The sequence below is a fragment of the Scardinius erythrophthalmus genome, assembly GCF_964197995.2.
Source record: "Scardinius erythrophthalmus genome assembly, chromosome: 23".
NCBI classification, from domain to species: Eukaryota; Metazoa; Chordata; class Actinopteri; order Cypriniformes; family Leuciscidae; genus Scardinius; species Scardinius erythrophthalmus.
Genome location: NC_138243.1, coordinates 30,875,909 through 30,892,262, shown reverse-complemented (window position 1 = coordinate 30,892,262; position 16,354 = coordinate 30,875,909). Strand labels below are relative to the sequence as shown.

At 37.0% G+C, this 16,354-nt stretch overlaps 1 protein-coding gene across 5 annotated transcripts in view; it reads right to left on the bottom strand.

The window, feature by feature from the left end:
* Positions 1-7,269: 7,269 nt before the first annotated feature.
* Positions 7,270-16,354, bottom strand: part of bmpr1bb (bone morphogenetic protein receptor, type IBb) — a 116,891-nt gene continuing 107,806 nt past the window's right edge. For all 5 annotated transcript variants that reach the window (XM_081354049.1, XM_081354051.1, XM_081354050.1 and 2 more), the window contains 6 exons: positions 15,940-16,078; positions 13,087-13,279; positions 12,083-12,380; positions 10,847-11,022; positions 10,338-10,468; positions 7,270-7,949 (listed from right to left, as the gene is read on the bottom strand). In XM_081354049.1, the coding sequence (XP_081210175.1) occupies positions 7,824-7,949; positions 10,338-10,468; positions 10,847-11,022; positions 12,083-12,380; positions 13,087-13,279; positions 15,940-16,078 (1,063 nt within the window). In that variant the 3' untranslated portion in view covers positions 7,270-7,823. The remainder of the gene's footprint in view (positions 7,950-10,337; positions 10,469-10,846; positions 11,023-12,082; positions 12,381-13,086; positions 13,280-15,939; positions 16,079-16,354) is intronic.

Below are 16,354 nucleotides of genomic sequence, written 5' to 3'. Positions count from 1 at the left end.
AAGCCCTCGCGCTACTGAGAGAGAGATGAGACACTAGAGCTGCACGATTCATCTTTAATAAAGACTGATCTGGATTCAAACACACACGTGATCTTCCATTTCGTCTGTCTATTAAACTTTTGACAAAATCATATGGCAACATTCAGATCTGAGTTGGCGCTGCCGCTGACCCGGAGAGAGTCGCCATGAAACAGCTTCACAGTCTTTTCAACCTCATAGTTTCATTATTTCGGTGATGCAATAGTTCAAATTATCATAAAAGTACTTAAAGGGATAGTTCACCCAAAAATGAAAATGCTGTCATCATTTACTCTCCCTCAAGTTGTTCCAAACCTGTGTGATTTCCTTTCTTCTGCTGAACACAAAAGAAGATATTTTAAAGAAGGTCGGTAATTAAACAGTTTCTGGTCCCCATTGACTTCCATAGTATTTTTTTTTCCTACTATGAAGTCAATGGGGAACATCAGTCGTTTGGTTACCGACCTTCTTCAAAATATCTTCTTTTGTGTTCAGCAGAAGAAAGGAAATCATACAGGTTTGGAACAACTTGAGGGAGAGTAAATGATGACAGCATTTTCATTTTTGGGTGAACTATCCCTTTAAGGCGAGACACGGCAGGCAAAAACATTGATTTTCATGCAGTGGTCAGTTTGGAGATTTTGGGCTAGTTTACTCCTTCAATATGTGTTCTTACAAGCTGCTATAAAGAAAAGGTTGAAAATATACATTAAGATGTTTATTTTATTACATTTTGTTTACTTGCGGCAGTAAGTTTCTCCCGAATTTACCAAGAAGTCAGCATTCCAGCGCGACACGCCGAGTTACGTCCGTTTACTGAAGTCTGTCGTGACCGGTGTCGTCGTAAAGCTCCGAGTCTCCTGCACAACGCTATCCCAAATATGGGCATTTCCTTTCTATCAGTAACCAATCATGAATGTCCAAATCTCATTTAAAGCTATTTAACTCTTTAACTGCCATTTTCTCAAAATGAATTTTTTGTCATTCTCCAGTACAAACATCTCAGCCTATGTACACCAAACTATCCAGTTATACAATTTGTTAATAAATCATTCCTGGCCTGATTTATGTGCAGGGTTCTTGCAGGTTTCAGCAAGTCAAATTTAAGACCTTTTTAAGACATTTTAAGACCATAAAGATTGAAATTTAAGACCTAGCATTACCAAATAAATATTCAAATCAAAGAATTCATTTTATTTCAATGAATTCAGTAATTGAAAAAGCATTAATTTACAGATAAATCCTATTAGTAACCTTCCACACCCAACAACGCATGTCAGAGAAAAGAACAGAATCTGATATACATTTTTATAGAAAATTGCATATTATACTGTAAAAAACACATAATTAGTTGATTTTAGTTGATCATAACTAGGGGTGGCATGATCCGCCTTTTTTGCCTCCGATACCGATTCCGATACCTGGGATTCAGTATTGGCCGATACCGAGTACCAATCCGATACTAAAATAATAATAATTCAAAAAAGTGCTGAATTACCTAATAAACTGTATCTGTATGCTTGACTGTGGGGAAGAGACTGTGATTATTCTTTTGAGAAAGGCTTTTAAGCTTGACTTAAACATTATTTTACTAACTAAAACAAAAAACGGGACAAAATATATAGGCTACTATATAATTAAAAAACATTTCTATGCACTTTAGCTTATCTTATATTATTAATAGTAAAATTCGGTCCGATTTTCCCGTGGCGTCTGTCGTTGCTATGCAACCATGCACTGCGCTCTCCACAACGACAAAGAAGTTTTAGTAGCTAATGGATTTTCCACCACCGAAAAACGTCTACTACAAGATTTATTTACGGAGAAGAGAAAAACACCCGTAGTGTTTGGGTGCACCCCCATCCTTCCTGTTGACTGAGCTTTCAGACAGCGCCTGGAAAAAACAAGCGCGTTGCTTGAATTATGAGCACGCTTACCGCGCGCCTACATTTGAACGAACTTGAGCGCGCTTGAATTATGAGCACGCTTACCGCGCGCCTACATTTGAACGAACTTGAGCGCGCTTGAATTATGAGCACGCTTACCGCGCGCCTACATTTGAACGAACTTGAGTGCGCAAAAGACGCGATATGTGAACGGCCTCTTGGCGAGCGACCTCCAATCAGGCCGCGAGCGACGTGTTGGAGACCCCTGCTCTAGAGCTCCGCTTTGTAGGCTACGACTCGATACTTTTTTGCTACTTTGTAATAACTTTCTGCGGCCAGCTTTTCTGGAAATGAATGAGGGTAAACCCTTTTTAAGACCTGACTAAATGAAATTTAAGACCGCGGATGAAAATCTGTCCGTTTTTAAGACGTTTTAAGGCCTTAAATTTAAAGTTCCGAATTTTAGACTTTTTAAGACCCCGCGGGAACCCTGTATGTGACATTTTAATAAAAAACATATGGCGAAAATCTTTTTTTTTATGGCCATGGACAGTATATTTTGATTTCCTAGGTAATTAAAGCATATATCCTGAAATCCCTCTGAATTTTTATTTCATCTTGAGTGTAAACAAAATGAAAAGAGAATTTTGCACCTGGCTTTATCATATGTATGTTCAGATCTATCTACCGAAAATATATGCAAAATCGTGCATATTTAATGAGATAATAGCTAATTACATAATTAAACATACAAATTTTATTTTTATATACTTGTGTAAGTAATCAACTGAGGAAGTTTCATGGTGATAAAATTTTACCCTGTTCACCTGTAGTGTCTCGCCTTAAAAGATAGAAGTTTAAAGTTAATATGCACACTGATGTCTACGATAGGGATCAAAATCAGCTTTTGATAGAAACTTGGTGCTTAAAATAACACATTTATCGATGACATTGTTTCAAGTGACTTAAAGGTGCCATATGTAAAAATTGAGGTAAAAATATCCAAAAAATGACCTACACGCATCAAAAGAATGAGAAGAAATAAGGGCGATGATGTCATTAAAAAAATGTCAAGTTATAGTGCTGCAGAGATATCAACCTCAATTAGCATTAGCATTACTAGCCACGGCCCGACAGGTGTCGTAATACCAGTTTCGGCCATGGGAGGCGGTATGCGGGCAACATAACCACCAGTCAGTCAAACATGCAATACACGAATAACTCGCACGGCTTGTGGGCATACTTGAACCTGATGTCAATCGTGTGGAAAGTAGCCTACAGCCCACTACTACATTCAAATAAAATCTGATAAAAAAAAAGGAACAAAACCAGAGTAAACATTGGCACTGCTTTCCATCGCTGGAGACAACTAATGGACATGAAAGAAATGAGGTTCGACTCCAAACTTGCAACATTTCTTTTGGATTGGTAAGTAAGATGCTGTTAGTATTTCGTTAGAAGTTTGTTTTATATGTTTGTGTAGTTTTTTTGGGAAGTTATAACATAGAAACGTATCGAAGGCTGTTCGATAAACGTATAACGCACATAAATATAGTATTGTAATAGTACACATAGCACAATCTCTATAAGTTAGCTCTTTTTTCTTGCCAACTACGTGACCTATATTATGTTTATTAAATGGCTTTCCTGAGGTAAATCTGACATAATTGTTCTCCAGCTGTGTTATTGACCTCTTCACGCTGATAAAAAACACTGATTGGTCGATATTATGTATGAGTATGAGGAATACATTTTGGTAAGTTGTAGCCTACTGTATCTTTCAACAGAGTTCATGTTTTTTTTACTATTAGCTAACGTTAGTTGATCGGTTCACGTGCGCTAGGGATCTGTCGTGTAACAATTACAAGCGCCAAAACGGTATTTATTGTTTGAATTCAGTAATAAAATTGACAGAATCTGAGAGCTGAGATTTTTTTTATATCATAACTAACCTGCTCTGTCTAGTCTGTCGGTATCCGTGTCCTCTTTGCTTCGCAATTTTTCTGAGCGTGAGAAAATTGATGTGTGATGTGAGAGCGTGTGAAAAGTGTCAATTGCGTGTGTCTCACGGTGAATGCGTGAGAGTTGGCAGCTCTGTTAAGTTACGTTGGCGCTAGCTTGGTCAACATCAGCGAATGCTGTCTGTCAAATTAATGTAATTTAAACTAACAATAAAAATGTAATATGAACAAAACGAATATGAACATATTCACTGGTAAAGGTGAAGGGGAGTAGCTTGAAGATGTCATATTCATACTCTAGAGTAGACCAACTCACTTTCTGGAGGTATACTGCCCCCGTCTGGTATGGAATGTGGTGTATGAATTTATTTTTTTTGAAGGATGGCACCTTTAAAAAAATGTAGCCTATTTGTAATTGAATCATTTATTGAAGAGAATGTGGTATTGTATGATGCTCCCTATCATATAACTGTGAAAACAGAAAAATTGTCAGGGAAGAGTTTTCTAATAAAAGACGATAACAGAAGACAGAAAAAACATGTTTCGCTCACTGCTCTTGACTGAATAACTTAAATAAGGGTTCATCTATATTTATGCAGTGATATTTTACATTTGATTCCTATTTCTGCACCTGACATGAAATCTACATGAAAAACCTGAAATGAATTTGTATTTTATTACTGACAGTCTTTAAAAAATATAAACAATGTATGTGAGTTAGGCTGGTAGTTTTTGAAGACATATCCTTATTTATTAAGGTTACATGGATCAAAAACAACAACAAAAAATAACTAGGCCTATTTAATTCCATTGATTACTTTTTTGTGGTGGGTCCAGTGAAAATATTGGCAGGGCAAATAAAAATTTTAATAGAAAAAAAATCTTTAGTGTTGAGCCCTGCAGGTACAGACATTAAATAATCAAATTAAAGTATTCATTGTATAAATAAAATATACCTAATATAATTAATACAGTTTATCTTTGTTAAAGCTACAAATGTGAGTTTCTCCTTTGCTGTTTGATTAACATTGGTGACAAACAGCTTCTGGTACATTAGGCTTCTGTCACTTTAAGACATAGGCTATAATGATATGCATCGTTTTCTTTCTCGATCGTTTACAAGACTGTGTTTGAGGATACTCGACGAGACGGGCATTTTGACTTCATTTTACATGCACGTGTCGGTTTAAGCACAAAAGGAAGAGAAAAAGAACTGAATGCTCTTGATATTTAAACTGACAGGACAGAGAAACCATGCAAATGACTCGATGCTACATTAGCATGTTAATTTCACTGAGACACGAGGTACAACGGTAACTACTCAACAAAGTTTCATATAAACCCATCCAACGCATTGTACATTTGTTGATACCACCCACGAACATTTACATTTGAGGAACTCGTATTAAACACACTTTTATCCCTATTCTTAGACACAATAAACAGTTGAGAGGAGAAGCGCGCGCTTACCTGCAGCATAGACATAATATACATAGACGCCCTATTGGCCGCTTTGGAACGTTGCTGCGATACGTCAACGCGTCCGCCATTTTGTGGAGGGCAAGACTGCGCTGTAATCAAATGCAAGTAAACTGCTGAGCTGCGGTTTTTCTGTATAAAAACCAAAAAAAATTACATTTATCAACCGATTTCAGTGGTTTGTATGTGGTGTACAAAAAGTTCCATCTGTAGTTAGTTAAACTCTCGATAGTTAGACTTATATATTATTTTATTTTTTTTTTAAAAAGGAATGGCCAAAGCTCTGGCTTGTCATGTATTTAGCTTTTCATTCTTGGATAAGAATTGTGAACACCCCCATACTGAGATATAATTTAATTTTCACATTAAATTAAATAAAGTTTTCTTATTGTGGGAAAAGCATATTCTGTCATTGACCCGATTTTAGCAATAACAAAGATAACTGATGGATCCTTTATGGTAATATGATATGGTACAACTACAGTGCAATGCAAATAGTAAATATAAGATAAAGTGAGAGGTAGGCTAATAGTAAATAGTTTAGTCAATAAAATAAACAAACAGTATACAGTAAATAAAATAGTAATAATAATAATAATAATATATTGATAATAGCATATAGTTTATGTATACTAATAGCAGTAGAATATGAAATATCAATTACAGAATATAGACAATAAAAAATAATAGGTTAAATAGTTACTATGAATAGTAAAATAATTTAACAGCATAACTATAATAGATTGATTATTGCAAGTGGTATATTATTATAATAACAATAATAAATAATGTAAATTTATACATTAAAATATTATTACATAGGCTATATAAAATAAAATGACGCAACCCTGTCTCTTTTTATTAAATTTCAGTTTTTAAAAGGTATAAGAAGCTATACAAATCAAGAAATAAAGTAAACGATCCAGTCAAACATACAGCAGGCTACACTGTTATAATAGCCTAAATATATTAAGTTATGAAACTTCACTTTGCCCTCAGCCAAAACAATCTGCCAAGGAACAAATTATAGATTAATGAAACCAAAGATCGCCCGTTAGATAAACACAAGACGAATTATTCTCACTAGACTGACAGCGACGAACGTCAGAACTCAGAAGCGGTGTACGACAGGCACTATAGCCGAGGCAAGGCTGTTCTCGGCGGGGTACATGAGCGCTGAGCGCCCGCGGGGATCGCTGGATCTCACAACTCCGAAACCGTCAGATAACATTTTTAAAAAGGCGCTATCTTTATAAATAAACCACAGATTTGAGCTTTAAACAACTACATTGTCGACTGAAAAACTCTTAAAACTACATTTCGTGACACAATAACAGTAGTATTTTTAAATTTCGTGGCCTTTCTCCTCTGAAAATAAAAATAGTAAATGAAATGCAACCAGAAACAAATTTTCAGTTTTGCTTGAGAAAGGTAATTCCCTGAGACGTTTTCAATTGTGTGGCGATTTGTAAAGCCCCAAGCAGCACAAGAAATAGGCATTTTTCTCAATTCTCGTTATGAGAGGTATGGGAAAGTTGCCCTCCGCAGTATGGCGGCGCCGTTGACGTACGATCCAGCGGCCAATAGGGCGTCTATGTATATTATGTCTATGACCTGCAGCAGTATCGGCCATTTTCTAATGAACTACGGTGCGCGATCATGGACAAAATAACATTTACGAAATAACGTCTGCAATACACTGTCCACTAAGGAGCACTAAAACTCCATTTGATTTAGTTTAACCTCTAATTTCGTGTAATTTACCATCATGAATATTATTTTTAACTCTTGAAATCCAAGTCGGGTGAATTTATCAGTGGTGTTATTATGTGTCATGTTGTAAAAATCTACATTGTTACTAGAGTTTAAGAAATAGTTATAATTCAAGCAAAGATTTTGCTGCATATAAGAAAAAAACTTGAAATCAGATTTGAATTCACTTTATTAAAGGAGGGGAATGTTAAACACGTACATTTATTTTTCACTCCATTTACACAGAACTATCAAATATTAAACTTTTACATGTGTGTTAAATAAGGCACAAGTCAACATAAAAACAAAACATCCTGTACAAACGTTCACGTGATGAAAGAAAACATTTTTCCGTAACTCATGACATTCAATATTTACATTCATATTTTACAAAGACGTAATTGAGCGATGAAACGACTGGACGGTAAAACCTGGTGCTGGACGTTTGTCTTCTGGAGAATATGATGAAAGAGTTTCATGTTCAATGTCGGACGCTGTTCAGGGTGAACGTTTGAAAATGCTTTTTTACGGAATCATTTGGTTTGTTTTGTCATCATAAAAAGGCCTTCATGAATATTTAAAGACTGAGATACAGATGTAGTGTGTTTCTGGTTGATTGTGTTGGATGGTCAGTGAGTTTATCTGAAGGATTGTCCACTCGTCTGCGGGAGCTTTCACAGAAAGCAGGATACATCCCCTCATCCAGCGTCTCCTCAGACTCTCAGTGTCACAGTTTAATGTCCTGAGACTCGGACATCTTGGCGAGCGTCTTCTTCACGCGCAGGGCGGTCAGACGGGACGCCGGATTGTGAGCCCAACACTCGGTCATCAGTTTACCCATCAGCCTCAGACACTGGACACACACACACACGGCAAGATTAGTGATACAGTGCTTTATACAACAGAATTTGTCTTGAACTGACTGAGGAAGACAATAAGTGTACTTTCAAACTAAAATAGTCATTATGAAGGCCTGTGTTTGTATTTTAGAGTTTCGTAGTTGGAAACTGTTGCTGATTGATTCCAGCAATTTTGCAGTAAAGTTAACCTTTTTTTTTGGGGGGGGGGGGGGATATTGCTATTTATTATAAACGATTTATCGGTGCACATCATTATTGTGTTAAACTCATGTTCCTGGTAATCATTCCTAAGGAGATAATTAGTAATTTTTGGCGAACAGGTGAAATATCTGAGAGGGCAAAACAAAAGGGACTGCAGTATGCATTCGAGGGATACATCCACGACATAATATGCAAACGATTAGAGAATAATTTAATCAAAATCGAAGCTAAAGCCTATAGGTCCCAGCGCAAGCAGCAGCGCCTCATTCGCTGACCATTCAAATGGGAAATACACGGATTGAGGAACAGCTGTGTTCATGCACAGCAGGGTGAGTGACATTTGAAAAAAATTTAACAGCTTATCCATAAATCTTGTGGAATAAACACAAGACATTAGCCTGACCACTTTGCAATGATTACATTCTCCCGCTTATATTTTTAGCGTGCCAGGCTTCTGCTCACACGTCGTGGAGCAAACGTAGGTGTTTTTGTTAATCCTGTCGACATTTTGTGAATGGGGTCTCCCACACTGCTTGATCCACGCCAGGCATTTCTCCCCTTGGGTTTTAGGTTTCGGGAAGGGAAAAAATTCAACCCCCCTGTCCAAACATTTAGCATACCGGGTATCAGATTTGCACAATCCATACGCACAACGCTTCGCCATGTTTCCCTCGCTCGAAAGCTTGCCAGACCTCCCGCGCCTAGTTACGGTTGCTAAGCCACAATTGGCCTGTGGCGGTTTTCGGGCGTGGCTTAGTGAAAGGGTCAATTGGTGCTTGTTAAAGAGCAATCTAGTTGACATTTGTGCCTCTTGAATCAAAATAACATCCCCTCCCTCTTGATTCAGCTGGGATTCAGTCAGAGAGGAAGTACTGAAGCAGCAGTCATTGCTGGAGTGGAAGCGACAGCCCTCGGATGAAGTCGGGATTAGTTCAAATCAGGAGACGTCCAAGTTGAGTGAAGTACAAGTCGGAAGAAGTCCAAGTCAGAATAAGTCCAAGTCAGAATAAGTCCAAGTCAGTATAAGTCCAAGTCGGGTGAAGTCCAAGTCGGTATAAGTCCAAGTCGGGTGAAGTCCAAGTCGGGTGAAGTCCAAGTCGGGTGAAGTCCATGTCGGGTGAAGTCCAAGTTGGTATAAGTCCAAGTCGGGTGAAGTCCAAGTCGGTATAAGTCCAAGTCAGAATAAGTCCAAGTTGGTATAAGTCCAAGTCGGGTGAAGTCCAAGTTGGGATAAGTCCAAGTCGGGTGAAGTCCAAGTTGGTATAAGTCCAAGTCGGTATAAGTCCAAGTCGGGTGAAGTCCAAGTCGGTATAAGTCCAAGTCGGTATAAGTCCAAGTCGGGTGAAGTCCAAGTCAGTATAAGTCCAAGTCGGGTGAAGTCCAAGTCGGTATAAGTCCAAGTCGGGTGAAGTCCAAGTCGGTATAAGTCCAAGTCGGGTGAAGTCCAAGTTGGGATAAGTCCAAGTCGGGTGAAGTCCAAGTTGGTATAAGTCCAAGTTGGGATAAGTCCAAGTCGGGTGAAGTTCAAGTTGGTATAAGTCCAAGTTGGGATAAGTCCAAGTCGGGTGAAGTCCAAGTTGGTATAAGTCCAAGTTGGGATAAGTCCAAGTCGGGTGAAGTCCAAGTTGGTATAAGTCCAAGTCGGGGGAAGTCCAAGTCGGGAGAAGTCCAAGTCAGAATAAGTCCAAGTCGGGTGAAGTCCAAGTTGGGATAAGTCCAAGTCGGGTGAAGTCCAAGTTGGTATAAGTCCAAGTTGGGATAAGTCCAAGTCAGAATAAGTCCAAATCGGGTAAGTCCAAGTTGGTATAACTCCAAGTCGGTATAAGTCCAAGTCGGGTGAAGTCCAAGTTGGGATAAATCCAATTCAGAATAAGTCCAAGTCGGGTGAAGTCCAAGTCGGTATAAGTCCAAGTCGGGTGAAGTCCAAGTTGGGATAAATCCAATTCAGAATAAGTCCAAGTCGGGTAAATCCAAGTTGGTATAACTCCAAGTCAGCATAAGTCCAAGTCGGTATAAGTCCAAGTCGGGAAGTCCAAGTAGGGTAAATCCAAGTTGGTATAAATCCAAGTCAAGTAAAGTCCAAGTCGGGTAAGGCATGTAGGAGATTAAGTGTGACAGGTTTATCAGCAAAGTTTTGATCATGTTGTTAATTTAGAGGGTTAAGAAGGGAAACTTTGTACCTCATCGCTGCTCCAGCGGTTTGCAAACGAGGGTCTCTGTCTCTTGATACACACCACCTCCCTCATGTCCTCGTAGGACGGGTCTGTCGGCACCAGATCATGATACGGCAGCTGATATTCCTCCACAATCCCTGCAGGACAACATCAACCATGAGGATGAGGATTAAAAACATGTGGTGGAATAGCAACATTTGAGATGAAATCAAAATAAATGTTCCCACTGAGCACCTACTGTGATTAATGTATCTGTAAGACTCATTCATGACAAAGGAAACAAATATCCCGTTCATGATAAAAACATCATAACTTGCTCCGCCTCTAAAATGACATTCCATTTCTGCTGACCAATCACAGCGCAGCTCAACTCGGTTGCAATTTCAAAATCGCGATAAGCCAAATCGGTTTAAGTGCGATTTCATGTAAATTGCGATTAATCGTGCAGCCGTGTGTGTGTGTGTGTGTGTGTGTGTGTGTGTGTGTGTGTGTGTGTGTGTGTGCGCTGAACTCACCCCCGGACACACATCTCCTGGCCATCTCCCACAGGATCAGGCCGAAGCTGTACATGTCGGCCATGATGTAGGACTGGAAATGGCATCGGTTCAAGCTCTCGTCCAGGACCTCAGGAGGCATGTAGCGTTTGGTGCCAACCCGTGTGTTGGGCGGGATGTCCACTTCATTAGTGTCACTGAGAACAAATCAACACCAACCAGTTAAACGTCTAACACCCTCAGTCTGACGGCTCCTGCACAATACAACTGTGTTTGATATATATAACATATTTAACTGCGGCTACATCAGTGTTGACAACCATGAGGTTACAATTTGTTTTTGGTTATTTTGTCATATGTAATTGATAATAAATAAATGAATATATATATTCATGTTAAATATTAATAATAAATAATATAAATAAATCTGTAAATTATTTTATTCTGTAAACAATTCTGTAATAATTAATTTTGTAAGTTATGGTTGATAACTGATATGATACTTCTAAAATTCCACAAAAATAAATTCTAAAAAAAACATGTAGAAAGAGTATACATACATATATAAAATATACATACTATATACACAATATATACACAATATATATATATATATATATATATATATATATATATATATATATACACTATATAATAGTACTCTCTATATATCTATAATATACAATATAAGTATATACGTGAGAGTTTTTATAAGTATATCTAGAGAGTTCTAGGTTTATGTGCAAATTTAGAAGTATATCAGTTATCAACCATAACTTAATATATATATATATATATATATATATATATATATATATATATATATATAAATTATGTAAAATAAAAAATAAAAAGTTATTCCATATACTTGTATATTTGAGAAAACTTACTTTTACATAGTTTCATATAACTTACAAATACAATCATGACACGAAAATAATAACTGATAAGATGGTTGATATACATATTTATCTAAAACAAATAAAGCAATGTAACAAAATAAAATAAATAATACAACAATCACATATGCTTATATATATATATATATATATATATGTGTGTGTGTGTGTGTGTGTGTGTGTGTGTATACTATATATATATATATATATATATATATATATATATATATATATATATATATATATATATATATATATATGGTAAATTTTTTTTACCATTCTTTAATTTAAATGTTCCACTGATAACTGATATGATCAGTGATATAAATCTAGAAAACAGATGTATTGTGTGCGTCACCTGATGAATTTGACGGCGAGCCCCAGGTCAGCGATGCAGCACGTGCCGTTCTTCTTCACCAGGATGTTTTTGCTCTTCAGGTCTCGGTGAGCGATGGCCGGTTTGCCCTGCGTGCCGAAGATCTCGGTGTGAAGGTGGCAGAGGCCCGAGACTGCCGAGTACGCCAAACGCAGAAGAGCTTTGGTGTCCAGCGTGGTGGATTTGAGGTAGTCGTACAGCGAGCCGTTCTCGTGATAGTCTGTGATCAGATACAGCTGCGTCCACGAGCCTGTGCCTTTTATATCAGCCGCGATGAATCCTGACGGGAATTTTGGTAAATATTGAATTTGATTTCCGTTAACGGTTATTTTATTTCATGCAACAAAAGTGGATTTTCTGTATATTTGTTATTATAAATGCTAAAAATTAGAATAAATCGGTACAATAAAACAAGATTGTTGCGAACAATAACACAAATCAAATCAAAATTTGAAAAGTATTGATTTCTTTTGCCCAAAAGTAAAAAAAAAAAAAAAATAATTTAAAATAAAAATTCTTACTGACCCCAAACTTTTGACCGGTAGTGTTTAATGTTACAAAAGCTTTCTATTTCAGATAAATGCTGTTCTTTTGAACTTTCTATTCATCACAGCATCATGAAATAAAAATGTAAAAAACTGTTTTCAACATTGATAATAATCATAAATGTTTCTTTATCATCAAATCCTCAGAGTGATTTCTGAAGGATCATGTGACACTGAAGACTGGAGTAATGATGCTGAAAATTCAGCTTTGATCACAGGAATAAATTACACTTTACTAGATATTCACATAGAAAACAGATGTTTTACATTATAATAATATTTCACAATATTACTGTTTTTGTTTGTATTTTTCATCAAATAAATGCAGCCTTGGTGAGCAGAAGAGACTTCTTTTAAAAACATTAAAAATCTTACCGATCTAAAACTTTTGACTGGTAGTGTATATATATATGTGATGTGATGTGGTGTGATGTGTCGTACCCAGTATGTTCTCGTGTCTCATCAGGACGGTCTGGTAGATCTCTGTCTCCCTGAACCAGCTGGCCTCTTCTGTGGTGAAGAAGACCTTGACAGCGACTCGTTCGCCTCTCCATCGGCCCATCCACACCTCTCCGTACCGGCCCTTCCCGATCTGCTTCACCATCTGGATCTGCTTGGCGATGGTTCGCTGCACCTGTGACCAGATCACGGGGAGAAACACGTTAACAGAAGACAAAGAGACATGGGGTCCTATTTTAACGATCTAAGCTCATGGCATGTGCACTTAGGGCGTGTCCGAATCCACTTTTGCTAGTTTAACGATGGGAAAAATGGTCGGTGCTCCCGGCGCATGGTCTAAAAGGGTTGTCTCTATTCTCTTAATGCGTAATGGGTGTGTTTTGGGGCGTAACGTGAAATAAACCAATCAGAGTCTCATCTCCCATTCCCTTTAAAGGAATAGTTCACTTTAAAATGAAAATTATGTCATCATATACTGACCCTCATGTTGTTTCAAACCTGTATGAATTTCTTTCTTCTGCTGAACAGAAATAAAGATATTTTGAAGAATCCTTTCTGTTCAGCAGAAGAAAGAAAATCATACAGGTTTGAAACAACATGAGGGTCAGTATATGATGACAGAATTTTCATTTTAAAGTGAACTATTCCTTTAAAAGCCAGTTGCGCTCGCGCCGTGGCGGATTCGCTATTTACATGGAGGAATTAGCAAGAGGAAAGACTGAACGCTTCTCTAGTGAGGAAACGGATCTGCTTGTGCGTGAGATTAAAGCTGTGTGTGTGTGTGTGTGTGTGTGTGTGTGTGTGTGTTGTGGACCTGCCTATAGGCTCAAATTACTAACGCGCTCTTTAAATAATAATAAAAAAATAAAAAAAAAAACACTGCGCCATTGACTTTAGAGCAGGTCTCAGTTGGTCGACGGCTCAATCTATTTCAGTTCCTCAAAATAGCAACGCTCCAACAATGCTCCTGAACACACACTCGTTCTCAGACCAGCAGCCCATGGGCAAACAAATGAGCTATTTAAATAAAATATGAATATGAAAACTGAAACTAGCAAAAAACACTTGCTGGCGCTGCATTCCTCCGGGTGTATGATAGAGCCATGATGTTAATGATGAGACAAACAAAGCTTTCCGAACCGTGAATCAACTGATTCACAAAACGATTCACTGGTTCAAAGCACCTTTTACACATAAAAACACCTTTTACACACCAACTGCTAATGTTTATATTCATCTATTAAATGCAATTAACAAACTGTCTATTAACATTAAATATGAAGTGTTTGTATAATGTGTGTTATTTTATTACATTGTCACTTATTGCACGTCATTTATTACAATTATATATAAGGGCTATCAAGGGTAATAAATTACACGATTTATTATCTGATTAATTACCCTCAAAAGATCATTTAAAGTCATTATTGTGTTAAATGAGAAAAGCATCAGATACACTACATTATTACTTTAAATTAAAGCATTACATTACAAAAAATATCTTTACAAAAAAATGTTTATTTGACTCAACATAAAATTTATTACACATTTTAAACTTTTAGACTACATTTAAGCCTTTTAAGGGAGCTTAACTTTAAGCCATGAGGGAGAGTAAATGATGACAGAAGTTTCATTTTTGGGTGAACTATACCTTTAATGAGTTTTTATATATTTTTTTTATATGGAAATATGAAATATATTTTAATGATATTCTAAATAAGAAGCTAAAACTGCCAGTAGGTGGCGGTAAATGTCTAAATGAGTGAGTAATTGAGTCATTCATTCGATTCGTTCAAACAGCTGATTCATTCTGGAATTTGTAGTTCCTCCTCCAAAGCGCAATGGATTGTGGGTAATATTAGCTGTTATATTGAACACGGATCCACACCTCGAAAATCCAGCGGAAATAGCAGATCATCCGAGGACTTCTGCAATGCTCTTTTCAACATACTATGCTTTGGGACACTTATTCTAATCTCACACACTGTTTAGGATGGACAGTGTGAACATTGAGACGCAGGGTCTCTTTATGAATGAACCGTTGAATCATTAGTTCACCGATTGCTTCGTCCAAAATTCAGAAACGAAACACCGCTGTGTTTGGAGACGCACAACAGTTTAGCTTTATAAGTAATATTATAGTTGGCAAAATTGAGCAAAAATAGAAAATATTGTGGCAAAAATATAACACAATATTAACTTCTTGTTTATTGAACTGTTGAATAAAATCGATATCACATTTGCACTCAAGTGATATTGAGCTCATTACTCGTATGATGTTGCTTAACTATATCATATTAATATAAATATGAGATAAAACTCACACAGGGGTATTTTTGCCTCAATATCTTGAATTGTAGGTTAATTCTAACTGTATTCTAGCGGATGCATTAAATGCATTAATAATTGTAACAATTGTTTTTTTCAATAACTAATTAATTCAATTAATGCATTAAATCGACAACCCTGATGTATATATATATTTATATACATATAAATATATTTATGTTTATATTTTTTGTTTTTTTATGTTTATATTTATATATAATATAAAATACATATAAATATAACACGTTATATTTATATTGTATCACATCACATCACACACACGCACACACACACACACATATATATATATATATATATATATATATATATATATATATATATATATATATATATATATATACACAAACAACAATATAATTACACTGTTACAGAGACATCAAAATAATTCTAATACATCGACAGGAGGAAGCGCAGGTGTGTGTGTGTGTGTGTGTGTGTGTGTGTGTGTGTGTGGTGTGTGTGGAGTTTGTCATGTGTGTGTCTGACCAGCAGAGGGAGTCCTGATCCGCTGCCAGAGCTCTGAGACTGTTCAATCAGATCCTTCAGAGACTCTCCCGCGGGAATGAAGGAGTCGTCCTGTTCCAGACCCATGCTGTAGCGCGCACGCGTCTCCTGCCGCTTGTACCTGACACACACACACACACGCACAGGTTTGTTTTGTTATACTTGTGAGGACATTCCATAAGCATAATGGTTTTTATACTGTACAAACTATATATTCTGTCTCCTTACACTAAACCCTACCCATCACACACACACACACACACTAACCCGACCCCTATACCTGCCCATCACACACACACACACACACTAACCCGACCCCTAAACCTGCCCATCACACACACACACACACACACTAACCCGACCCCTATACCTGCCCATCACACACACACACACACAC